Source organism: Tursiops truncatus, chromosome 9, assembly GCF_011762595.2.
Source record: "Tursiops truncatus isolate mTurTru1 chromosome 9, mTurTru1.mat.Y, whole genome shotgun sequence".
NCBI lineage: Eukaryota > Metazoa > Chordata > Mammalia > Artiodactyla > Delphinidae > Tursiops > Tursiops truncatus.
The window spans coordinates 78627944-78652711 of NC_047042.1; the positions used below are offsets into that span (position 1 = coordinate 78627944).

The 24768-nt window shown below is 38.9% G+C and overlaps 1 protein-coding gene across 1 annotated transcript; it reads left to right on the top strand.

Moving 5' to 3' along the window:
* The first annotated feature begins 937 nt into the window (after positions 1-937).
* Positions 938-7757, top strand: SPAM1 (sperm adhesion molecule 1). The gene is made up of 3 exons (XM_004310969.2): positions 938-1926; positions 2623-2712; positions 7140-7757. The coding sequence occupies exons 1-3, from the start codon at positions 970-972 to the stop codon at positions 7755-7757; spliced, it is 1665 nt and encodes a 554-aa protein (XP_004311017.1). The 5' UTR covers positions 938-969.
* The last annotated feature ends 17011 nt before the right edge of the window (positions 7758-24768 follow it).

Consider the following 24768-nt stretch of genomic DNA (forward strand, 5'->3'; position numbering starts at 1 on the left):
AAATGCACCATAACACTTCACCTTGTGACCATCAGAATGACAATACAATCTCAATTATCAAAGATTATAAAAGAATAAAGTGCATCTATTGCTTTTATCAAGCTAGGCCAGAACCAATCCTTTTAGTGAAAGATATAAAGTCATAAAATATTTTATTAACTTTAAACATGAGTGTACATTCCCTTGAGATATCATGGAGCACTGTTATAAATAGCACTTCAGCTTACCCCTCAATAGGAGATTTTGTTTGATTCAATAGTTTCAAGCAAACTTTTGACTTATTACCTCTGGCAGAAGTGACTTTTGCTTCCTCCTGTACATGCCTCCCTTAAAAAAGAAAAAAAAGTTGAAACGTCACAGTTCTATGAGAGGTGTTTTCACTTTTTGGCAGACCACTAAAAAGTGGTCTTTCATGAAATAACGAACTTGAGAGGTTCAAGTTGGAATTTATTTTTATTTACCAGTCTTTGGCTAAGGCATTGCTTGGTACCGCACTCTGCACAAGTAGAAAGGCACAAGGAAAACTAGCTGCATTCATTTCTCTGCAGGTTCAATAGTGATTTGGAGAGACGAGACAAAGGCCACCTATTATAGGATTTGTATCATACATAAGAGAAAATAATTTGATTGATTCAAGCACTGGAGTCCTCCATCTTCAAACACTGAATAAGACTCCCTGCACTTAAAGTTGAGAACTTGGTAAAGCTTATAATCTCTGTTACAGAAATGTAGTGTAACAATATATTCTACATTTCTTTTTTTTTTTCCCAGTTATAGATGAAGCAACTTGCAAAACGTTCCTAAAACATGAAGAAGAATATTTAAATGTAAATCATCATTATACCTCTTTAGCCATCAAAGTGGCTTCATTCCACTCTCTCTCTTCTGTGTTTATATCTTGCATCAAATATTAGATAAAGCAAAGTGTGTAGAAGAAATAAGTGCTTTTCATAGTCATTCCTCTTTGTGATGGGAGTACTAAGGCTTCAACATACCTCCTTTGGGAGCTTTGTTGTGTCCAGTGGAGTACCCCAGGCAGTGTTCACCTTCCTTCTGGCTCCATGTTGTTTGACTATGGATTTCACAGCATCTCCTCTTATTGCAAATATGTCTTTCCTTTGGGCCTGGAATGCCCCAACTGACCGTTGTGCTAGAAGATTTGACACGTCTCCGGATCTGAGCTTCTTCCCTTTAGTAGGATACCCCCAAAAAGGTGCGACAGGAAATTTTATTACATTATTTTATGCTGATAGACTTGGCTACTATCCTCACATAGATGAAAGAACAGGCAGAAGTGTGCATGGAGGAATCCCCCAGATGGGATCCTTAAAAGAGCATTTGGACAAAGCTAAAAAAGACATTTCCTATTACATGCCAATCGACAACGTGGGCTTGGCTGTCATTGACTGGGAAGAATGGAGGCCTACCTGGGCTAGAAACTGGAAACCTAAAGACATTTACAGGGATCAGTCTATCGAGTTGGTTCTGCAACAAAATGTACAACTTACTTTCCCAGAGGCTGCCAAGATAGCAAAAGTGGAATTTGAAAAGGCAGCAAAGAGTTTCATGCAGGAGACTTTAAAATTGGGAAAATTACTTCGGCCAAATCACTTATGGGGTTATTATCTTTTTCCTGACTGTTACAATCATAATTATAACCAACCTAGTTACAATGGAAGTTGCTGGGATTTAGAGAAAAGAAGAAACGATGCACTCGACTGGTTGTGGAAGGAAAGCACTGCTCTTTTCCCATCCATTTATTTGAATAGCAGGTTAAAATCTTCTCCACAAGCTGCCCTCTTTGTTCGTAATCGTGTCCAGGAAGCCATCCGGATGTCTAAAGTGGCCAGTGCTAAAAGCCCGCTTCCAGTTTTTGTGTATGCCCGTCCAGTTTTTACTGATGTGACTTTGCAATTCCTTTCTCAGGTAAGAAAATCAAGGTAAGAAGGCTATGGAATATTGTTCATAAATGGTGTTTAGTGGGACTGAACATAATTTTTGAAGGGAGTGAAATTTAACTTTTAATAACCTTTAGGAATATGCACCCAGGTAGTTCTCCATTATTATATGAATGTAAAATAAGAACATGTTTCTTTTTTTCTTTTTTTTTTTTTTTGGCAGTACGTGGGCCTCTCACTCTTGTGGCCAGAGCACAGGCTCCGGACGCGCAGGCTCAGCTGCCATGGCTCACGGGCCCAGCCGCTCCGCAGCATGTGGGATCTTCCCGGACCGGGGCACGAACCTGTGTCCCCTGAATCAACAGGCAGACTCTCAACCACTGCGCCACCAGGGAAGCCCCAAACATGTTTCATTTTTAACGTAATCATATAATATCTTAGCAGTCATGGAGAACTGGGTAGTATAGACAATGTATTATCTCAGTTCCTTTCATTTTTTCTTTTATGGGCCCAGTCTCTTGTCAATAGAAGTAATTAAAATAATAGCAGAAAATTTGTGTTTTTCTTATAGTAGGGCAGTGGTGACATAAAAGATAGAAATAAATAGTGGTGAAATATTTAAATAATTATTGTTGGGTCAGCATTCTTGGCTTTGGTGTTATTGTCCTATGTATAACACTTTCATTTTATTCCTCCCTGTTAACTCTTTCTACACATTTACCAGGGTGACCTTGTGAATACAATTGGTGAGAGCGTTGCTCTAGGTGCCTCTGGAATTATAATGTGGGGAAGTCTCAATTTAAGTCTAACTAGGGTAAGTTGAATTGATAGGAAATAGATGAAATAATTTCTACTTTTAATGTTTTTGAGGATTGTTGTGGGATTGAATAATAAAATAAGCACTATGTTGGGCACAAAGTAGTAGGGGCTCAATTGATAGTGCCTAAGTCAAACTATCTTTCATTCGTGTGGTTGTGTGGTAAGGCTGTTTTCTAGTGAGGAAACAGAAATTTGGTGAGATTAATTGAAATTCCCTAGGCTGCGTGGCTAAGAAGTAGCAAAAACAGGACTACAACCTTGGTTTCCTTATGTGGTGTTTGGTGTTTTTTTCTACTATACCGTGCTGTGTCACTTCTCAAAAGAGCTCAACTAGTCAATATGTATTCACTCATTCTTCCATTCACCCAATTACTGTTTATTAAGCACTTTTATTTAGTTAGTCATTTAATGACAGTTTACCATGGAGGCCAACAACTGGGGGCAGGGTGTGGGCAGTTGGGATTTAGTTACTTTTTGAAAATATTACTAAATTGTTCAAAGTTTCCTTAAGGGAGAGGAAAAGGAATCCTTCTTTATTCTCCACAGGTTATATTTAACAGTGTCTATTTTAAGTAAAATTTTAAGTAAAACTTGTTTTGTTAGGAAAAATGTTGGTTTTGTTCTGTATTCACTTTCTGCTAATGCATTTTCTTCAGTTCAAAAAGACTTTAACTATCATGACCTAAACCTTTTCTCTCTTCCTTTATTGTCATCCTTTTTTAATTCTCCATATGAGGTTTTTATCCTTCACCTCTTCAATCTTCTTGACTCAAAGCATAAGTAAAACTGTCACATGGACACTGCTGAGTTGGAGCTGAACTTTTCCTTCTCTGATGGATGTGGAAATATTAGTGACATAGGTGCCATGGAGAATGTCTAATGAAGCTCTTAGCCCAGATGTCTTATCCTAGGACCTACAGAGAACTTTATACTCTAAGACTTTATACTAGACTTTATACTCTAAGAACAGATCTTTTGACATCTTGTCCTTCAGATAGACTAGCCATATTTTTCCTTCATTTATAAAGGTACTTAACTTTGTGAAATTCTTTTAAGGTAATCTGGGCCCTCCTACCTATTTGGTAGACTCTGTTGTATCTGGTTTGATCAACAGTAAAGAGAACTAATAAAACATATAAGTTCAGGGAAAGGTATATGTCCCTTTTGCAAAATCTTCTATACGGCAGAAAGTTATTTAAGAATTATAATTCTTAAATATAAGAGTATTCCTAGTTTTTATTAGTTGTTTTCTCAAACCTACAAACTCCTTTCTCAAGGATCCTGTTAATTCTATGATAGAACAATTTATAAATTCCCCATACTATTTCCTTTTTTTTAAATTTTCAGAATTGAGAACTCTACCCTCACTCTGATGAGGAATGAATCAGGCATTCTCCAATTAGTAGGATGGCATGGCATACTACTTGTCACATTTTTTTTAATTGCACTTTAATCTTAGATTCATGTACTTCTACCATGACTCTCAAATCACTTTCAGTATTATTCATACAGGGACAGTCCTTCAACTTTAATGTGATGATTTTCTACTTAATGACACTGCCTTGAAATTGTTCCCTGTGGACTCTGTTCTATATATTTCTGCTACCTTTCCCAATTTATGATGATTTTGAATGTTAATTCTGTCATTACTTCCCCTTTTTTCTATGTCATTTGAAATCAATAGAATCATGGATTACTTGTGTTTCCTGATTCACTGACAACTAGAGACAATGGTAATTGCAGTTTACTTGCGATGACTGAATTGATTTAAAACAATTGTTATCAAATGTAGGCAAAACATTTCCTTCCTTCCATCTTATTAGATCAAATGGCGTGACAGAGCCAGTTTCCACTGGTCCCAGCTCATGAGACCTGATTGTTAAATATTCAGAAATTTTGTGAACTGTTGAACACAGCCATTATTAAAAATTAAATTATAAAACTCAGAATAAAATTAAGTATGGTAAAAACAGAAAGTATTGATAACAAATACTTAAAATGTATCAATTATTTACTTTATTTTACTATTATCCATACTTTTGAGGTTATTTACACCTACTGTATCTGTCTAAGTGGAAATGGTATTGTGTAATGGTGTGCTACTTCACACCATACTACCATAATGGTGGGGTAATTGGTCTCCAATTCTGCACTCAGGGATGCCAGGTTGGTAGCTTAAAATTGGCCATGGTAGGAGTATTTACACCATGGGTATTGACAAATGCTATAAACTAGGCTTTATCTCTTAGAGAAACAGTTTTAGATCCTTCCAAATATTGCATCTTGTATAGGCTCATGATGGTCAAAACATTCTCATCCCTTTACTCCTCTTCCTGTCTAGTTCTTGTCTCTGTAGACAATTCCAATGTCATCTGATCTTGGTATAAATTCTCATATATCCCTGGCACTGGTGTTAAAGTTGGAGGGATAGAAACAATATAAAACAATAAAAATGTTCGATGTGATAAATTCTATGCAGAAAATTAAAATCGAGAGCTGTAAGAAAGTAGACTGGAAAGGTGTCTGAGAAGGCTAATTAAAGCTGTGATCTGAATAACAACATGGAGTCAACCACGTTAAAAATGAGAGGAAAGAACATTCTGGGCAGAGGGAACAGTAAGTGCAATTTGAAATGAACCTGCCACCCCTGTGAAACAATTAGTATATCTAAGGTCGAGTGGGTAAGGGAGAGTTGTACAAGAGCAAGGAGAGGTTACATTCCATCAGGCTGTATACAAGTTGAGAGAAGTTGAATTGTATAATAAACACCATGTAAAGCTATTGGAGGGTTAAGAAGAGGTTTTCTATTGGTACCATAAAAATTACAACAAACAGTGGTTTAAACAGCAGAAAATTATTATCTTACAGTTCGGTAGTTCAGAAGTCCCATATGGATCTTAATGCTGTAAAATCAAGATGTCGGCAGGGTTGCATTCCTTTCTACAGAAAGACCCTCATTTGCTCATTTGGGTTGTTGGCAGAATTCATTTCCTTGTGTTTATAGCATCAAGATCTCTATTTTCTGACTGGCTGTGGCTAAGGTGATTTCCAGCTTCAGGAGGTCACCGCATTCTTTCCCTTTTGGCCTTCTCCTCTATCTTCAAAGCCAGCAATGCCGGGTTGAGTCTCCCTTAGCTTTGAATTTGTCTTCCTTCTTCCAGCTCATTTTAAAAATCCAAGCTACATTTTTAAGGACTTGTGATTGAGCCCATCCAGATAATTCAGGATAACCTCCCCGTCTCAAGATCCATACCCTTAATCATATCTGGAAAGTCCCTTTTGCCATGTAAAGTAACACAGTCACAGGTTCCGTGGGACTGAGGTAGGGACATCCTTGGAAGGCCCTTGTTCTGCCTACCACCGATGACACCACCTCAAGGAAGGCAACAGGAAGTAGATCCAAGTGGAAGCTGTGAGGTTCCTCAACTTGCCTGCCCACCCGCCCACCACTTCCTTTGATCTTTTACTGAAGGACTAGCACGGCCAACTCACTCCATGGGACTGCTGATCATGAAAGCAAGCAACTACCTTCTACGTTCTGAAAAGGACGGAGTCCCAGTTTTAGAAAGTATCAGTTTCAAGATGAATCATTTTAGTTACTCATCACTCATACTCTGCCAAATAAGTATATCTGTAAAAGAGCTGTCATAATTCGCCCATACTTGAATTATACATTAACATTTAATATATACTCGGTTGACCCCGTTTAGTTGTTTTGAGCTAGCAATTTAGAAACCACTCTTTCCAATGCCTAAACTTGTCTGACAAATGTGATACTTATTACATTTATTTGTACTTTATATAATTTATACATTGAGGGCTAACCAATGATATGGGGCCCTGTGTTAGCCCTTTTATGTACTTTCTATCTTGTCATCTTCACAACAACCCTATGAAGTAGGTGCTATAATTACCCTTATTGTATGATGATGAAGCTGAAACACTGCCAGATGAATTAACTTGTCCAAGGTCTCCCAGATAGGAAACTAAGACTTAGAACGCTTAAGAGATTCCCAAGCTCACACAGCTAGCCATTAATGGAACTGTGACTCCAATCTGGACAGATGGACTTCAGAGCCCATGCTCTAATTCCTCCACCCGTACTGTACCATTCTGCCCCTTCCACCCCCATTAGTTTATGAATTATTGAGGAAGACCGAGGCTAGAGTATACTAAACCTCAACTGGTCAATTATTTAGTGACATGAAATGGCATGTGAAACTTACAAATGTTACAAAAAACTGTTGGAATAGTCTTGCTTGTTCAAGTAAAAAAAGATAAAACATTTCCTGCTCTTACTGGTTCTCGGTTTTGTGTGTGTGTGTGTGTGTGTGCTTCCTTAGAAATTGCTTAATGTAGTGAATTAATTCACATATGAACCAACTTGGATGTTAATAATCTGATCTTCATATAATTTTACAGGAATCTTGCATGAACCTAGACAATTACATGAAGACTACACTGAATCCTTACGTAATCAATGTCACCTTAGCAGCCAAAATGTGTAGCCAAGCACTTTGCCAAGAGCAAGGAGTGTGTACAAGGAAATACTGGAATTCAAGCAACTATCTTCACCTGAACCGACAGAATTTTGCTATTCAAACTGGGAAAGGTGGAAAATACACAGTGCATGGGAAACCCACACTCAAAGACCTGCAACAATTTTCCAAAAAATTTTACTGCAGTTGTTATGCCAACATCCACTGTAAGAAGAGAGTTGATATAAGAAACATTCATACTATTAATGTATGTATTGCTGAAGATGTTTGCATAGATGGCTTTCTAAACTTTGAACCCAGGAATCATTCTTCTCGCTGGAAAGAGATATCTTCTACCACTCTCAGCAATATCTCATTCTCTACACCAACGGTCACAGTATCTCCATGTGTTCCTGGGAAAGATCTCCGTGGGTGCCTCAAAGTCACCTGTTCAGTGGAAGCCCTCTTCAACAACACCCAAGGGGGCTGTCATAGTGTTAACTGGAAAAACACTTCCAGTCAGTTACATATTCAAAACAAGAAAAATGAAACAACCTATTAAAGTACAAATTCAGTGCTTATTAAGCTTCCTGTCTACATTCTTTGTGTTTTTATATTTTTTACATTTTATTTTTAAATTAATTAATTATTTTTTGGCTGTGTTGGGTCTTCGTTGCTGCGCACGGGCTTTCTCTAGTTGCGGCGAGTGGGGGCTACCCTTCGTTGAGGTGCGCAGGCTTCTTATTGCGGTGGCTTCCCTTGTTGCAGAGCATGGGCTCTAGGCGCACGGGCTTCAGTAGTTGTGGCACGTGGGCTCAGTAGTTGTGGCGCACAGGCCCAGTTGCTTTGCGCCACGTGGGATCTTCCTGGACCAGGGCTTGAACCCGTGTTCCGTAAATTGGCAGGCAGACTCCCAACCCCTGCACCACCAGGGAAGTCCCTTACATTTTTATATTTAATAGTTTCACTAGCTTATTTTTTTAGGCAAGTGATGATACCTATATATTTAAAGTTTTATATTTGAAATGTGAATCAAAACTCATGGCCAAGATAGTATTTTAATTTTTTGAGCAAAGATTGCTCTTCCATGATCAAATTGAACTTGGAATTATTATTGACTGGTAAATAAGGAATTGTGACCAATGCCTTTAATTTTCAAAATCATAGTGAGGGCAGTGTTATTACTAAATCCATTGATACTATATTTCACTTTTGAAATTCAAAGTAAACTCTTGATAAATAAGATAGCATAGAATTTGTTTTGTAAGATGATATCCAATTTTGTATTTTCTAATTGCCATGTGTATAGCAGATATTTCACAAACTGTGGATGTGTATATACTAAGAGGTACCTATTATATTCTTGGTTCTACCAAAGACTGATTGTAAGGCCTATAATACTTAGAGGCCTAGTGTTCTTCTGATAAAAGTGAAGATTTGAATAATGCCAATTTATTGTGAATGAATGTCTTTATAAGTAGTTTTTAATATGTAATAAAAGTGTCAAGAAAATATTAAACACAATATCTTTTAAAATGTAATATTCTAAGCATACTAGTCTGTCTCAAGCATATAACTATGGTTTTTAGCTATTTCATCTTGATAATTTGTTCAAGTTGTGTTTTATAAAAAGGTAACCTTTAAAAAGTGATTAACCAAAAAAAAAAAAAAGGGATTAACCCATCAACTTTTGTACATGATTTAATATGTCTTCAGAATTCATATATGAAAATTCTAATTTTCTTTTCATTCTTGATTGTCAAATTTGACAGTGTTGTGTACCTAAAAATCCTTATTTTATCTAAGCATTCACATCCTTCATATAGCATTTATTGAGTGTTTATTCTTTGCCAGACTCAATATTGTGTCACAGATTCAAGGTGAAGTAGCACGCTTCTTGCCATCAGTGAGTTTGTTGCATATTTGAAGAAGACAGACATCGAAAGTGGAAACTTACAACATAATGTGTGAGAAGTGCTATAATATGGTTCAGTACGCTCTGGCATACAGACAAGAATCTGAGGGTGTCAGAGAAGGATTCCAAAGATGTCAAGAAAGAGATGATGTGTCTATTGCCTTGAAGACTGAATAGCAGTTAGCTCACATGGAGACACGAGACAAAAGGAACTTCGGTAGGACAGAACACTGAGTGTGGTTTTAGAATGGTATTCAGTAGATGATGGCCAAATGATGTACTGAAGCCTTTTGTAAACCATAGTAAGAAGTTTGGACTTTACAAGGAAGATGCTCTCAAACTTGCTGACCTGATCCATTTTTTTTCCCAGGCACATATATCACAGCACGATATATTTCTCTATTTTTACTTCCCATCACCTTCTTATAATGTAAACATCATAAGGACAGGTGTTTGGTCTGTTTCTCTTGCTGCTGTATCCACGGTGTAATGAATAGCATTTGAGACTTAGTAGGTGCCCACTAAATATTTGCTGAACAAATAAAAGCCAGTGGGGAACCACTAAAGAATTTTAAGTGTGGAAGTTGTCATGACCACTTGGATCCTCTCAAACTAATGCTACCCTTTTCCTTAGCTCTGCCCTTTTTCTTAGCTCTGCCCTTTTCCTTAGTTCTGCCCTTCATTCTCTGCTCCAATTATGATTCTACTGTCAAAGCCGTGTTTTCATAAGTAAGCCACAAAATGAGCCAATTTGGTAATGATCTGGGAAGGATGCTACATATGGACTAGTTTCCTTAGTATACATAAATGGCTGTCAGGTGATTGGGAGTTAGAAAGAATGGAGACAGCAGGTGAATTGGAAAAGGCATGGATTTTGGAGTTGGACAGTTATAAGGGGAACTTCCAACATTTACTAGCTCTATGAGCCCGAGAAAGGTAACTTGGTTCAGCTTCTATTCTAATAAAATGGCGATAATTATATCTTTTAGGGTTCTTGAGAGGATTGACTCATATAATACATGGAAAGAGTTAGCCTTAGAAATAACACAGTAAATGTCTGTGGGAAAGGGATGGATATGTTTTGACTGGGTATGGAAGGTGCCTGTATTACTGTTGTTGGATGGAAAGCCAAAACAGTAGACATCTGTCATGGCAGACTTGGCCATGAACCCCGTAAGAAAAGAGGCCACTAAATAGAAAAAGAGACTTGGCAGGAATATTTTGTGTAATACACAACTTTGTGTATGGTTAGGTTTGCAGGGGCAAAGTTGTGTTTCCATTTAGATCAAGTATTTTTGCCAGGGATCATGCTTGAATCTGAAATACAAAGAGACTAGTACAGTATCCCTGCTCTTCATGAACTTGCACACCGATGGGCTGCTAGGTATGTAAACAGAAGCTGTCTATAGACGCAGCATATACATAAAGTATAAAAACTGAAGCACTGTAAGAACACAGGTTCATCTAACAGAGTACTAAAGGAATTGAGTAATTTAGTTTCAAAAGATATGAAACTAATTTGTTAGATGCAGATGGCATCTCTAAACTCTCAAGTATACAAAACCTGTCTCCCTCCCAGCAGAGGGCTCAGTTCCAAAGTTATTAGAGAGAATGTATGCTTTTATTTTTGAAAGTGAATTTGAATGGAGAATAGATATAAAATAGGCCATTGGATTTATTGTATAGATATGTTCAATATTGTGGGAAGTAAACAGACATTCACTAAGAGATGCTGAAAAATGATTTAAGGACATTTGCTAAGTAGTAATGAAGACATGAGAAGTGGTGTTAAAAAAAAGCTCTTGGCAGTGAACTTTGGATAAATATATCCATTTAGGAAAATTAACTGTTGGATTCTTAATCTATGCAAACATTATGCAAACACAAAAATGACTAACAGGAAAATGACAGCCCACAGGAATATATAGGACAAAATGAAAAGCAGAAGGCACGAAAAGAGAAATCTTTCCAAAATGCTGACCTTTATTTGGTAATGTAGTAGTAATTTAAAAAATTCACTTCTCAAGTTTTTTAATAAATTGGTTGCTGTCAAGTTAATTGATCTTTAGAAGGTGTCTAACCTACTATTGAGGAAGAGAACAGTTAGGCACATACTACTGATGTGTGACTAGATATTGGAGGACTGTGAGGGTATTTACTTGCCATGTGATTTCACGCTGCAATGTTAGAGCGATTTCTGGCCTGTATTCTTCCCATCCCGCTTCCAGATAACCTTAGGAAACACACAACCACGTGCTTGGGATCCTAGACATGGCACAATTCCTGGCACAGAATAGGTGCTCAAGAAAGAGTTGAAAAAATTTTGCAATGATTACTGAATATAATTACTATGGACTGAAAGTGAATTTGATACATTTCTAATCCAGTTGGTTAGCTACCATTTTTTTTCTTTGTTGGAAGGGTATCTTTTTTTTTTTTTTTTTGCGGTACGTGGGCCTCTCGTTGTTGTGGCCTCTCCCGTTGCGGAGCACAGGCTCCGGACGCGCAAGCCCAGTGTCCATGGCTGACGGGCCCAGCCGCTCCACGGCATGTGGGATCTTCCCGGACCGGCGCACGAACCCGTGTCCCCTAGCATCGGCAGATGGACTCTCAACCACTGCGCCCCCAGGGAAGCCCAAAGGGTATCTATTTTGAAAGCACTTCATTTAAAATTATTTTTGACTTTGGAAATGCTCCCCACCACTCTTCTCTGTTTCTTTGGGTACATGTTGAAAATGGTCTTACTCCTAAATTCCTGTTTAATAATAATAGTAATAATCATTTATTTTCTAGATTTGGATGTCTTGACATCTTAAAACACCTTTCTGGCAGGGAGGGACTGCCCCTTCCAGGGTTAGCTGATTCTCAGAGATAACAAAAGATATGCTATTTGATATGGAAACTAACCAATCCAGAGTCCTACCTCCTCTATCTGGCCTCTACACACCAGGAGGCAATACTCCTCTGCCTTAAGCATCCCAGGACCAGGTCCCAGGCAACTAGAGAGCACCTCTATAGCCCTGATGGGGTTCTGGACACACTACCCCAAATATGGCACCTTGGTTATTGAATATTTTAAGTTGAAGGGGTTTTGAGAAAACGGCAGGAGCCAGAAGGTCACTTTAACCCCCTCCCCACCTCACTCTTCTTCCCCAAAACAGACCATAAGACCCTCATGTGAAAGGTGTCCTCTGTGGATCTGGAGGAAAGAAGCAGACTTTTCTCTGAAGACAAAGGGATGCCAAGAAGAATCAAACCAACAGGGCTTGCTAAGTTTCCCCAGTTCCCTACAATTACGTCATACTCCTTAACCCATCATCTTTCTCCCCTACTGCCCCTCTTCATCCAATCTAGAATAAAAATACACAGGTCGAACTGTTTTCTTTGGGTCTTCATATTTTTAATGAAGGCTCTGGTGTCCCATAAAACTTATATTAAATAAATTTGTATGCTTTTCTTCTGTTAATCTGCCTTTGTCAGTTTAATTTTCAGACCCAACTAAGGACCCTAAGAGAGTCAAAGAGAATGTTTTCCTCCCTGCAGCACAAAGCCTGCTGAAATTATTCAAATGAGCCAGTCTTAAACTGTTCACCCTCCCCTGCCTTGCCTTCCCCAAGGAAACGCCAATAAAGGGTGCTGGCTGGCGTAGGTTCTCCCGTGCTGCTGCTTCTGCATCCTGTCCAAAACCTGGTGTTCCTCATGCGATCCTCTGTGTAGCCATTCAGTCACCTTTATAAATTAAGACTCACAGAACAAACGAAAAAGCAAAACTGCTTTTCCCTATGTTAATACTTTGTTCTTCTGTAATAAGTTCATACGTCTCCTTGTTAGCTGAAATGAACAATATGCCTATTTTAAAGTGTGTTTTCTAGACCAGTTAACTTTGAAAGGAGCACCTCTCACGGAGAGGTCGTTTTGGAGGGAACTTTTTGAATTACTGTACCTAGTGAACGGCAGTTTCCTTTGAACTTGAAAAAACAGTGCAATCTCAGCCATGGGTCTAGGATTGACATTTCAGGACTCAGCAGCTTGCTCGTCAGTGACCCCAGCTTAGAGCAGTAAGACTCACGTGATCTGTTTCACATGCAAAACTGCCAGGATTGTTTCAACACAATCCTCCTGCAAAAGATACTGACATTTTGATGACACTGAAATTTGATATGGAGTGGTTAATCACTGGAATGTGAAAACCCATCAACAAAACCCATCAGTAAAATTGAGAACTTGGATATTTCTCTTTTCTCCTCTGCTTGCCATCAGAGAGAGAGGGAAGGAAGGAGGTGGGGGATAGTGGGTGGGAGAGAAGAAAATAAAAGGAGAGAACGATAAGGAAAAAGAACTAGAATTCTTTGCTTTCTGTGATTCCACTGAGGATTCTCATTTGCACAGGATTGAAAAGAATATCTGATGCAGACACAATTAGCCTTCAACTCCCTGTAAAAGCCAAGAGTGGTTGTCCTTGAATGCCCTACTCGGGCTCACCTGAACAAATGTCACTGCCGCCTCCTCCCCTTGCCTCAGACTTCCTTTAAGAAGCAACAGTGATGAAGCTACAAAGTGGTGGCTCTCTTTGGAATGTGCCAAATCCGCAGGGAGCTATATACTTACAGGTTGTGGTACAAAGTCACTAAGATTTTAAAAGTACTCCAAAGAAGACATACAGATGGCCAACAAACACATGAAAGGATGCTCAACATCACTAATCATCAGAGAAGTGCAAATCAAAACTACAGTGAGGTATCACCTCACACCGGTCAGAATGGCCATCATCAAAAAAATCTACAAACAGTAAATGCTGGAGAGGGTGTGGAGAAAAGGGAACCCTCTTGCACTGTTGGTGGGAATGTAAATTGATACAGCCACTATGGAGAACAGTGTGGAGGTTCCTTATAATAATAGAACTACCATATGACCCAGCAATCCCACTACTGGGCATATACCCTGAGAAAACCATAATTCAAAAAGAGTCATGCACCCCAGTGTTCATTGCAGCTCTATTTACAATAGCCAGGACATGGAAGCAACCTAAGTGTCCATCAACAGATGAATGGATAAAGAAGGTGTGGCCCATATATACGATGGAATATTACTCAGCCATAAAAAGGAACAAAATAGTGTCATTTACAGAGACGTGGATAGACCTAGAGACTGTCATACAGTCAGAAAGAGAAAAACAGATATCATATAATATCGTTTATATGTGGAATCTAGAAAAATGGTATAGATGAACTTATTTGAAAAGCAGAAATAGAGACAGACGTAGAGAACAAACCTACGGATACCAAGGGGGGAAGGGGGGGTAGGATGAATTTGGAGATTGAAATTGCCATATACACACTATTGATACTATGATAGATAACTAATGAGAACCTACTGTATGGCACAGGGAGCTCTACTCAGTGCTCTGTGACCTAAATCGGAAGGAAATCTAAAAAAGAGTGGATATATGTATACGTATAATGGATTCACTTTGCTGTACAGCAGAAACTAACACAACATTGTAAAGCAACTATACTCCAGTAAAAATTTTTTTAAAAAGCAAACTCTTTAAGGCATTGTATTTCCTGTGAGGAAAAAGGAACATGTTTTGTTTGTTACAGAACTTGTCTCTTTATGTCTAAACTTTGTTTAATATTTGAGTAGAGATAGAGCTGCAAAACTAACCAAGATGATTCAAAGTCTTATTTTACATTTTTAAGCTCTAATAATTTTTTTTAATGGAAACATGTATAGTCTTATATTGGTTTAAAAATCTTTTTTATTCTTTTAAAGTTATTGTTGCTCATGGTAAAATAATACAAAGTTACACAGTGGAAAATTAAAAGTCCTCTTCCCTTACCAGAGATAACTCCTGGTTATGGTTTCTTTATATAATTCGAGAAATTTCCAGGAAGTAAGGAAGCGAACGTGTGTGTATGTTGCTAAATGGCAAACGGAGGCATATGAACAATTTAGAGAGTTTATTTGAGCCAAAATCAATGAGAATCCAAGAGCACCAGCCTTGAAGTGTTTAGGGGCGCCCTGCCGACAGGAATCAGGGGACTTATATAGAGAAAGTGCGGAAGCAAAGAAAGGAAATATTTGATTGATTAGAGCTTAATACCTAGTTGGCTGTTTGTGACTGGTTGTCCTTAGTGTCTTGATGTTGTAACACTGAGGCACTTACAGGCTTAGATTTTTGGTTTGCTTATGTACATTAAGAACCACCTTAGTCTAACAGCCTCCTTGTTTAATTAATTTAACAGTATATTTAACACAAATTGGGCTATGGTTCATAATCATCTATAGCGTGCTCTCCCACGTGACAATATATTTTGAGTGTCTGTCCACATCAGGACATTTTGTAATGACCACATTGTACTCCACTATACCACAACACGACAATTTTTTTAGAAAGTTCTTATTGATGGACATTTCATTTTTTGGAGGTTTTTTTCCCAGCTCTATCAAAAATGTTGTAGTTAGCACCTGTGTACATGTATGTCTTGGCATGCTTTTGCCAGGATGAAATGGAATGGCTAACACAAAGGATATATACATTTCAGCTTAGAGAGATATTGCAAAATTTTCTTCTAAAAGTTTGTTCCTATTAATGATTGTACCAACAGTGAATGGGAGGGCCAATTTTCCTTACCAACACTGGGCATAATCAAATTCTGTATTGTTCATCCATAAGTGAAAATGCTATCCTGGTTTAAGAACTTGGTTCTTACGTAGTAAAGAATATATTTTTTCATAGTTTGTTAAAGGGTATTCTTTTTTTCTTGCCAAGACATTTTTTTTTTTAAAGAGTAAACCTTGTTTTGTTTCTCATGTCTGCTCAAAGTCTATTTTTAGGAAATTGTTGCCATTTCTGAAAATTAGGATATACCATTTCAGATATCAACAGGTTATAATATGAAACAGGAAACCAAAGACCAGGTTTAAAAAGGACATTTTATTTCTTCTGCTTCTTATTTCTTAACGTGGCATTCAGCTTTGATTATCACTGTTGTATTTTTAAAGTACATCAGTCACTAGGAGCTACCAATTCATCTATCTACTGAGTCTCATTGTTTTCATGCAGCCATAAAGCCTCATAAAATTTTGGCAAATAATTATTTTATAAGACATATCCTTTAAAGAAAATTCTAATAGTTTTTCATGGGAAGCCCAATCCTTGGTCATAAGATATAGGGAAAGAACAAACCAATCCCAGTTTAGCCATCTGCAAGTTGCTGACCTTGGGCTAGATATTTACATTCTCTGAGTTTGTTCCTTTACCTTGGAAGGCCAGCTGTTGAGAAGATTAGAGAAAATAAACAGAAATCAGCATAGTGCTTGTCATAAAAATGGTAGGCACTTGACAGATAGTGATCATTATTTATCTGAAGCCTTTATATACTTTCCAGAAACCTAAAATCGGTTTTAAAATTTTCAGTTTGAGGAATAGGGTAAGTAAAATGTATTTATAATTGTTCTTTACTTAAAAGGCATAAATATGTTTAATTTGACTGAAAACCAGAAAATGTCTATTTCTAGTACAATGTGCTGTCACACGGATGCACAAATATTACCAGAAAAAAATTTATACCTTCAGATGCCTGGGGTGATACATAGGTAATGAATTTCAACACGTGTTAATACAACTTTGTTTACTTATTTGATTTCCAATCATTTAATTACAGCACATATTTAATAACAAACTTCAGAGTAGAAGGTAGCACATATGGTTTTGTTGAAGTATAGTACTTCCCCCAGAGCAACTTACTAATCTTAGATTCCACCTGTAGGGACAGGATGGGTTTGCGTTAGCATACAGTTATATACTTTTTAGGGAATAAATGATTCTGAATGATTTTATTTTTCTGTAATAAGTTTTAATAAAAGACCATGGGTAGAAGAAATTTCTAGATTAATCATTTTATAAAGTAGGGAAAAAACCATTATGACTGTCATATGCAGTATACAAATGTTTTCAAAAATTGCGCAGCCAAAAAGAAAAAAGAGACACTTTTTGTATCCCGTAGAAAAGTTTAATCCTTGAAAGGTGAGAGTTGACCTTAGGGACTAATCATTTTAGTGATGTCTGGTCCCCGTGGAACTGGCCTGGCTGCAATTGTCAGTCCACTACTTTACAACCCTTCAAAAATAAGAAGAGCTTCCAATTATTATTATTCAGCACCTAATTATGTGCTTTATATACAATGTTTGTTTATTTTTTCTTCCAGATGAGGAAACTGAGCCTTAGAATAGGTCCCATAGGTACAGCTGGGATGAAGACCTGGGTGGTTTGACTGCAGGCCTGTGCACCGCACCATTACACAACACTGACCTCCCATAAAGTTCTGAGGTGAAGTAGCATCATGGCACGTAGAACTTAGAACCACTTCCAATTCCTTCTTTTTACTCTACAACAGTATCTGACCATGTGTATCTGCCAACTGCTGAGACTTTTCTGACCATAGGGCACAGGTGATCACGGGGCACTTAATTTTTTATATATACTTTCAAAGTGTAGCTTGGCTGGAGTAAGGGAGAAACTGACATTCAAAGAAGGAAAGCTTAGATAGGCTACTAGAAGTTTGCATCACATTGACCTGTCCCGGCCTCATTCACAACAAAATGGAAAGCTTCACATTTTCAGCAGCAGGTGGCAGTAGGATAACAGTGTCAATCCCCTGGGCTTCTTCAACAATAAGTCTCTATGTCCTTGAAGACTTTTGGTTCCAGCAAACAGAAATAACTAGTCACATGCTAGCCTTTTATGTCACTAGAAGAAAATCAGTCAGTTTTTCTTTCAGATAGAAAATGTGGATTAAGATGATAAAAACAGAATATACAAATAATATTGCTGGTTTGTGATTGTTCTGTAGGTTCTATGTCTTTGAAAGATGACTTTAAACAATTTTGCTTACTGATAAAACTGACTTAAAAGTGATTTTTCCCCCCCTGCTAGTAAGAAAGTTAATTTTGTGGGTATTTTTGCAGGAAGGAAAATGGTGGGTGGGAAAGTGAGTGATCATACCTTCCCTGTGAGTGATTGTTTTATGTATTCTTCGTAGATAAGCTGAATAATTTTTTTTAAGGTAGACTCTAATATACTAGTTGTAAAACAGTGTGGTGTGAGTGTGTGTGGGAGAGAGAAAGAGAGAGAGGGAGACAGAGAGAGAGTGTGAGTCTGGGGATTGTAGATGTGCCGGGGGAAGTAGAACTTGGTGGGAGGTGGGAGTTGAGCTTGGAAAGGTAGACAGGAGTCAGATATGAGGGGTCTTCTGGGCTACGCTAACGAACACATAATTAATCCTTTAAGCAGGATTGAAATGGTCAGATTTGTGTTTTAGATCTGAAGACTCTTGGAGCCTGCAGGCAGGAAAACCAGTTAGAAGGCTCTATTATCTAGAGCAGAGATGATGACATTTTGAACTAGGGAAGTGTTAGGGATGGAGAGAAGAGGATAGAATTAGAAATCAATAATTGATTGCCTGTAGAGACACGGATGTAGAGAACAAACATATGGACACCAAGCGGGGAAAGTGGGCGGGTTGGGATGAACTGGGAGATTGGGATTGACATATATACACTAATATGTATAAAATGGATAACTAATAAGAACAGGCTGTATAAAAAATAATAATAATAAAATTTAAAAAAAAATAATTGATTGATTGGAGGTGGGAGGGTTAAGGGAAGGCAAGGAACCTAATGTGACCCCAGGTTTCTCAGAGTGTCATCCACTCCTGAGAAAGGGGCACGGGAGGAGAGGAGATTTGGGGATCTCTTTTGAGTATGTTGTATCTGAGGTGACTTGTGGTACCCAGACAGCTGTTTTTTTTTTTATTTTTTATTGAAGTTTACTTGATTTACAATGTCTCGTTAGTTTGAGGAGTACAGCACAGTAAGTCAGTTTTATATATATATATATATATATATACATATTCTTTTAAAGATTCTTTTCCCTTTTAGTTTATTACAAAATATTGAGTATAGTTCCCTGTGCTATACAGTAGGTCCTTGTTGGTTATCTACTTTATATATAAAGTGCTTTTTTTTTAAGCCATATGATTTAGAAGTTCATGGGAGAGAGTAGAGCAGTGTTATTAACAATGAATAACAATAATAGTCAAATACAGCCTGCCTAACAGTTTGAGAAGATGGTCTCTGGAGCCAGACCACCTGAGCTTAGGCAAGTTACGTAACCTCTCTGTGCCTTAGTTTCCTCGTCTGTGGTGAGAATTAAATGAGTTGGTGTATATAAAGCTTTTGGATCAGCACCTGGTTCATAGTAAACGTCAGATGCTTGTTTGTTGTATTGTTGCGACTTCTATTTTAGCCCTCATTTATGGGACACGTGCTCTGGGCCAAGCCTGTGCTAAGAGCTTATGGGCAATTTCTCATAGAATCTCCATAAGACCCTGTGACAGTAATTCTGTTATTATCTGAAGAAACACCGACCTTAGGGAAGCTGAGCAATCTTCCCAAAGGAACCTGCTGGGAAATAAAGGGAGAGCCAGGATGCAAACTCCAGTCTGAAGGACAACAGGAGTCTAACCCCATTTAGATATTTGAAACCACGAGAGTGGGTGAAACTACCCCACGGGAGAGTGTGTAAAGGGGGAGGAATCCAGGAGCTCTGATGTTCCTCCGTGGTGGGATGAGGGTAGAGCAAAGCAACTGAAAATACGCAGTGCGGGAGGCTGGGAAGAAGCAGTTCGGCAAGTCCAGTGAGGTAAAGCCTTCCTCATTTTCAGTCTGCTCTTACTCCTCTTTCTCTACGTCTAACATTGAGGTTTTACATTTTACACTTCTCTGCGTGAAAAAAGGAACTAAATAGACACATGCTTCCTACACCAGAGGCATCAAATTCTCTAATAGATTTAATGTATGATGAAGATACTCTGAACTTTGAACCTCAGAGCTGCTCCTCTATGTTAGGTCCGAAGAGCTTCCCCTTCCTCTAGGCAGTGGCCATAGGGATTAATAATCCTATCTGCTTCTGTGCCCCAGCCTAGCGTTCCTCCAGGATCCCCTAGCCTGGATTCTCTGTCTTTGCCTGGGCCCCCCTGAGATTTATTCTGTAGATCTGTATTAGTTTGCTAGGGCTGCTTTAAGAAAGTACAACAGACTGGGTGGCTTAAACCATAGAAACTTGGGCTTCCCTAGTAGTGCAGTGGTTAAGAATCCACCTGCCAATGCAGGGGACACGGGTTTGAGCCCTGGTCCGGGAAGATCCCACATGCCATGAGCAACTAAGCCCGTGTGCCACAACTACTGAGCCTGTGATCTGGAGCCTGCAAGCCATAGCTGCTGAGCCCACGTGCCACAGCTACTGAAGCCTGCGTGCCTGGAGTCCGTGCTCCGCAACAAGGGAAGGCACCACAATGAGAAGCCCACGCACCGCAGCAAAGAGTAACCCCTGCTCGCTGCAACTAGAGAAAGCCCGCATGCGGCAACGAAGACCCAACGCAGCCAAAAATAAACAAACAAATAAATAAATAAATTTATATATTAAAAAAAACATAGAAACTTCTTTTCTTACAGTTCTGAAAGCTGGAAGTCCAAGAAACCAAGATTGGTTTCTTCTGAGTGCCATAAGGGAAGGCTCTGTTCCAGGCCTCCCTCTTTGGTTTGTAGACAGCTGTCTTCTCTCTGTGCCTCCCATCTGTCCCTGTCTGTGTCCACATTTCCTCTTCTTAGAAAGAAACCAATCATATTGGATTAAGGTGTACCCTAATAACCTCATTTTAAAATAATTACTGCTGTAAAAATCTTGTCTCCAAAAAAGGTCACATTCTGAGGTCTGGGGGTGGGACTTCAACATATGAATTTTGAGAGGACATAATTCAGTCAATAACTATATCAATACCCTAATGAAGTTTACTTTAATGGTTAAAGGCTTTGACTTTGTTGAATCCAGTATAGAAATACAGTACAAGTAAAGAAACATACTCTATCCCACCACTTGTGGTATCAACCAAAGGAAGTAAATTTTCTTTTTATATCCTTCCAGTTAGATCTTCCTTCTCCAATTAATAAGTTACTTAATAAAGAAGGTTTCCTCCTTCTCTTGATAAGGAATAAAAATTTGCAGTCTGTTTTAAAGTTATAATCCATAGGTAAACATGTTCATTCAGCCAACTCTGTTTCCTGTGGTCAATATCCTTTAGGGAAAACCATGACTACCAATCCCCAACATCACTGGGTATTAAATACAGTCACTTTCTTAGGTTCTGCAGGAAAGGCAGGTTAGAAAAATGACCCTGACCTCAAGATATTTATAATTTCATGCTATTGTTCTTAATCTTTTTGGCATCATGGAGGCTTTGGGAATCTGGTGAAAGCTAGAGCTTCTCTTCTTGGAGATACTTACATTAAGAGTATAAGCAAAAAAAAAAAAAAAAAGAGTATAAGCACAATTATGCATGCAACTTATTGCATTGCATTGGATCAAAATGCTTTTTATAAAGAATTGTGCCTCTTCCATCATTTTTATTTGCATGGAAAATGAATTTCTGGCAATAGTATTAAAAAACAAAAATAGGAAGAAGGAAAGAAAGAAATCCAAAGTGTGCAAAGAAAATTAAAAAATAAACTTTGGGGGAGTTCCCTGGTGGTCTAGTGGTTAGGATTCGGTGTTTTCATTGCTGTGGCCTGGGTTCAATCCCTGATGGGGGAAATGAGATCCTGCAAGCCCCGGTGTGGCAAGGCCAAAAAAAAAAAAGGCACAAAGAAAAAACAATAAAACAAAAATCATTAAAAAACAATAAAGCAGGACTTCCCTGGTGGCACAGTGGTTAAGAATTGACCTGCCAATGCAGGGGACATGGTTTTGATCCCTGGTCCAGGAAGATTCCCACATGCTGCGGAGCAACTAAGCCTGTGCACCACAACTACTGAGCCTACGTGCCACAGCTACTAAAGCCCACGTGCCTAGAGCCCGTGCTCTGCAACAAGAGAAGCCACTGCAATGAGAAGCCTGCACACCACAGTGAAGAGTAGCTCCCGCTCTCCGCAACTAGAGAAAAGTCCACACACAGCAAAGAAGATCCAATACAGCCAAAAATAAAAAAATTTATTAAAAAAACAACAAAACAAAAAAATACACAAATAAACTTTGGTTTTGCTAAAAAAATAAATTTCAATGAGAAAGCATCTGTACCTTGGGTTAAACGAGAAGTTAAAATTACTGAGTGGTCTTTGGCCTGGCAGCACAGGCACTTTCCTGTAATCTTTCTGTTTTGATGGTAACACACACTGAAAAGCTGGGTTCGCAACAGCATGTGCTGCAAACACAATCAGTTCATGTTCCCAGATGACACAATGGGCTTGTGACAAGGGAGCACCAAGGTATTCCAAGACTATCTGAATTGGATTTATGTCCTTTCATTTCTATTGGCTTCACATCATTGAGTTTCACCTTCAGCAAGGGGATACTGTTGATGTCAGCAAAGGGACGATTAGGAACCCACGTTTCAATTTTCAGGTTGTCTGAGCAGAAGTACTTTAAAAAGTCATGAGGAGGGCTTCCCTGGTGGCGCAGTGGTTGAGAGTCCGCCTACCGATGCAGGGAACACGGGTTCGTGCCCCGGTCCGGGAAGATCCCACATGCCGCGGAGCGGCTGGGCCCGTGAGCCATGGCCGCTGAGCCTGTGCGTCCGGAGCCTGTGCTCCGCAACGGGAGAGGCCACAACAGTGAGAGGCCCGCGTACCGCAAAAAAAAAGAAAAAAAAAAGTCATGAGGAGTTTCAAGTTGTTTACATACTTCTGTAACACAGATTTGTAAAAGAAAAGAAGTTCATATTCTACAGTTATCTCGTGAGAAAACATTTTGAAAAGGCAACAATTCAAGGCCCTGGCATTAACAAAGTTGACACCTTGCTGTAGGTAAGCAGGATACTACAAAGCAACGGGTAGTAGAGTTTACTGCATAAAGATCCTTCCTCTAAGATGTGTTACCAAGCGTCACAGGTGTTCTATCTATTCACAAAATCCCCTGTGAGTTTTATTTGCAGGAGAGACGTTGCAGCATTTCAAAAATATTGCCGGATTTGAAATTTCAAAAAGAACTTGCTAAATAGGGATTCATTTCTAAAGGCGTCAGGTGGCTGCATGAAGAAGATTCTAACCCTTCCATCACATGCCTCAAAATATTATTTTTAAAAAGTCAACCATCATGGCGTGATTTCTTTTTTCTAGAGGCAATACTTTAACCCACCTCCTCTACTCCCAACCACATAGGAACCTGACCTTTTCTGGGGTATACAGATTTTACCAGTTACCTTGTGGCTATTTTAAGACTAGCCTGTTTCATCAGGGCAACCCAAAGTTTGGTGAAGTCTTGCCTTTTCAACCAGCCTCCTTTTCTTGAAAAAGATCTAAGCTAATATATTTTTGGAACCCAAAGTATGAGGTGCTACTTCAGCATTTTTGGCTTCATGCTCCTTTCATCAGCAAGGATGTTGTTATGCAAAAAGCACTGGTGTTTTGGTGTCCTATCACCCTCTTTGGAAGGCAAAGCCACAGGGTATTTGCTATTTCTCCTTTATTATTTGTATTGACATTTTCTAACTGAAGCCAGTCCTCAAGTAAACAGAGACAGATGCTCATCATCATAATGGCAGGGCACTTATTTTAAAATTCCTTCCAGTGGAAAGCTGTGCTGACATATGACAACACGGATGAGTATACAGTGCACGTCTACAGGAGCAGCTACACTAGGCAGAATAGTGTGTGTTCCAAGGTAATTTGGAAAAATCACATAAAAATTTATTCCTGTGTACGTGTGTTTGCATATCTGTCCGTGTATGTATGCACGCACACATGTATCTGCATGCCTGAATCACAGCCCTCCCTCTGATGCCCTCCCATGGACATCAAGTTAAGAGCCCTGATGGAAAGGAGTGGGCAGCTCTAGCTACTTCTTTTCAACATTATACTGAAGTTCTAGACAGTGCAATCAGGAAAAAAAGAAATAAAATACATACAGATTGGGGAAACAGAAAAAAGGAGTGGGCAGTAGCTTCAGCCCAAGCCCAAATCCAATGTGATGACAAAGATGGAGTTAAGCCCAGTGGTGGTGGGAGAGACCCACTTTCCTGGTGGCTTCAGAAAAGGCCTCACAAGGACTCAGTGAGATAACATTGGTGCTGCAACTCGAAGGTTGGATAGTAGCTTATTAGGTTGAGAAGAGGAGAAAGGACATTCCAGACAGAAACTAAAAAGGGACATGCCATAATTGGGGAAATGTGGGCAGTGTGGATGCCTCTAAGCCTTCTGTTGGAAGCGTTCAGCTACGAAGACAGCACGAACTACCTAGGTATGAATTTTTACCTCTGCTTTTTTGTGTGACCCCAGACAAGTTACTTCATCTCTTTTTGCCTCAGTTTTCTCATTTTTAAAATAAGGAAGGCAGCTGAGGGTCAACTTGTGCCAGGATCTTGTGTTTGTCCAAATGGGATTTCTTTAATGCCTATTTGCCACACCAAGTACATGAATGTCCTATGAAAGTGGATACAGTCACCCTCCCCTTTGTTTAGGGTAAATAATAATAACAATAATAGTAGTAATAGTTCTGGGACTTCCCTGGTGGTCCAGTGGGTAAGACTCTGCGCTCCCAGTGCAGGGGGCCTGTGTTCGATCCCTGGTCAGGGAACTAGATCCTGCATGCTGCAACTAAGAG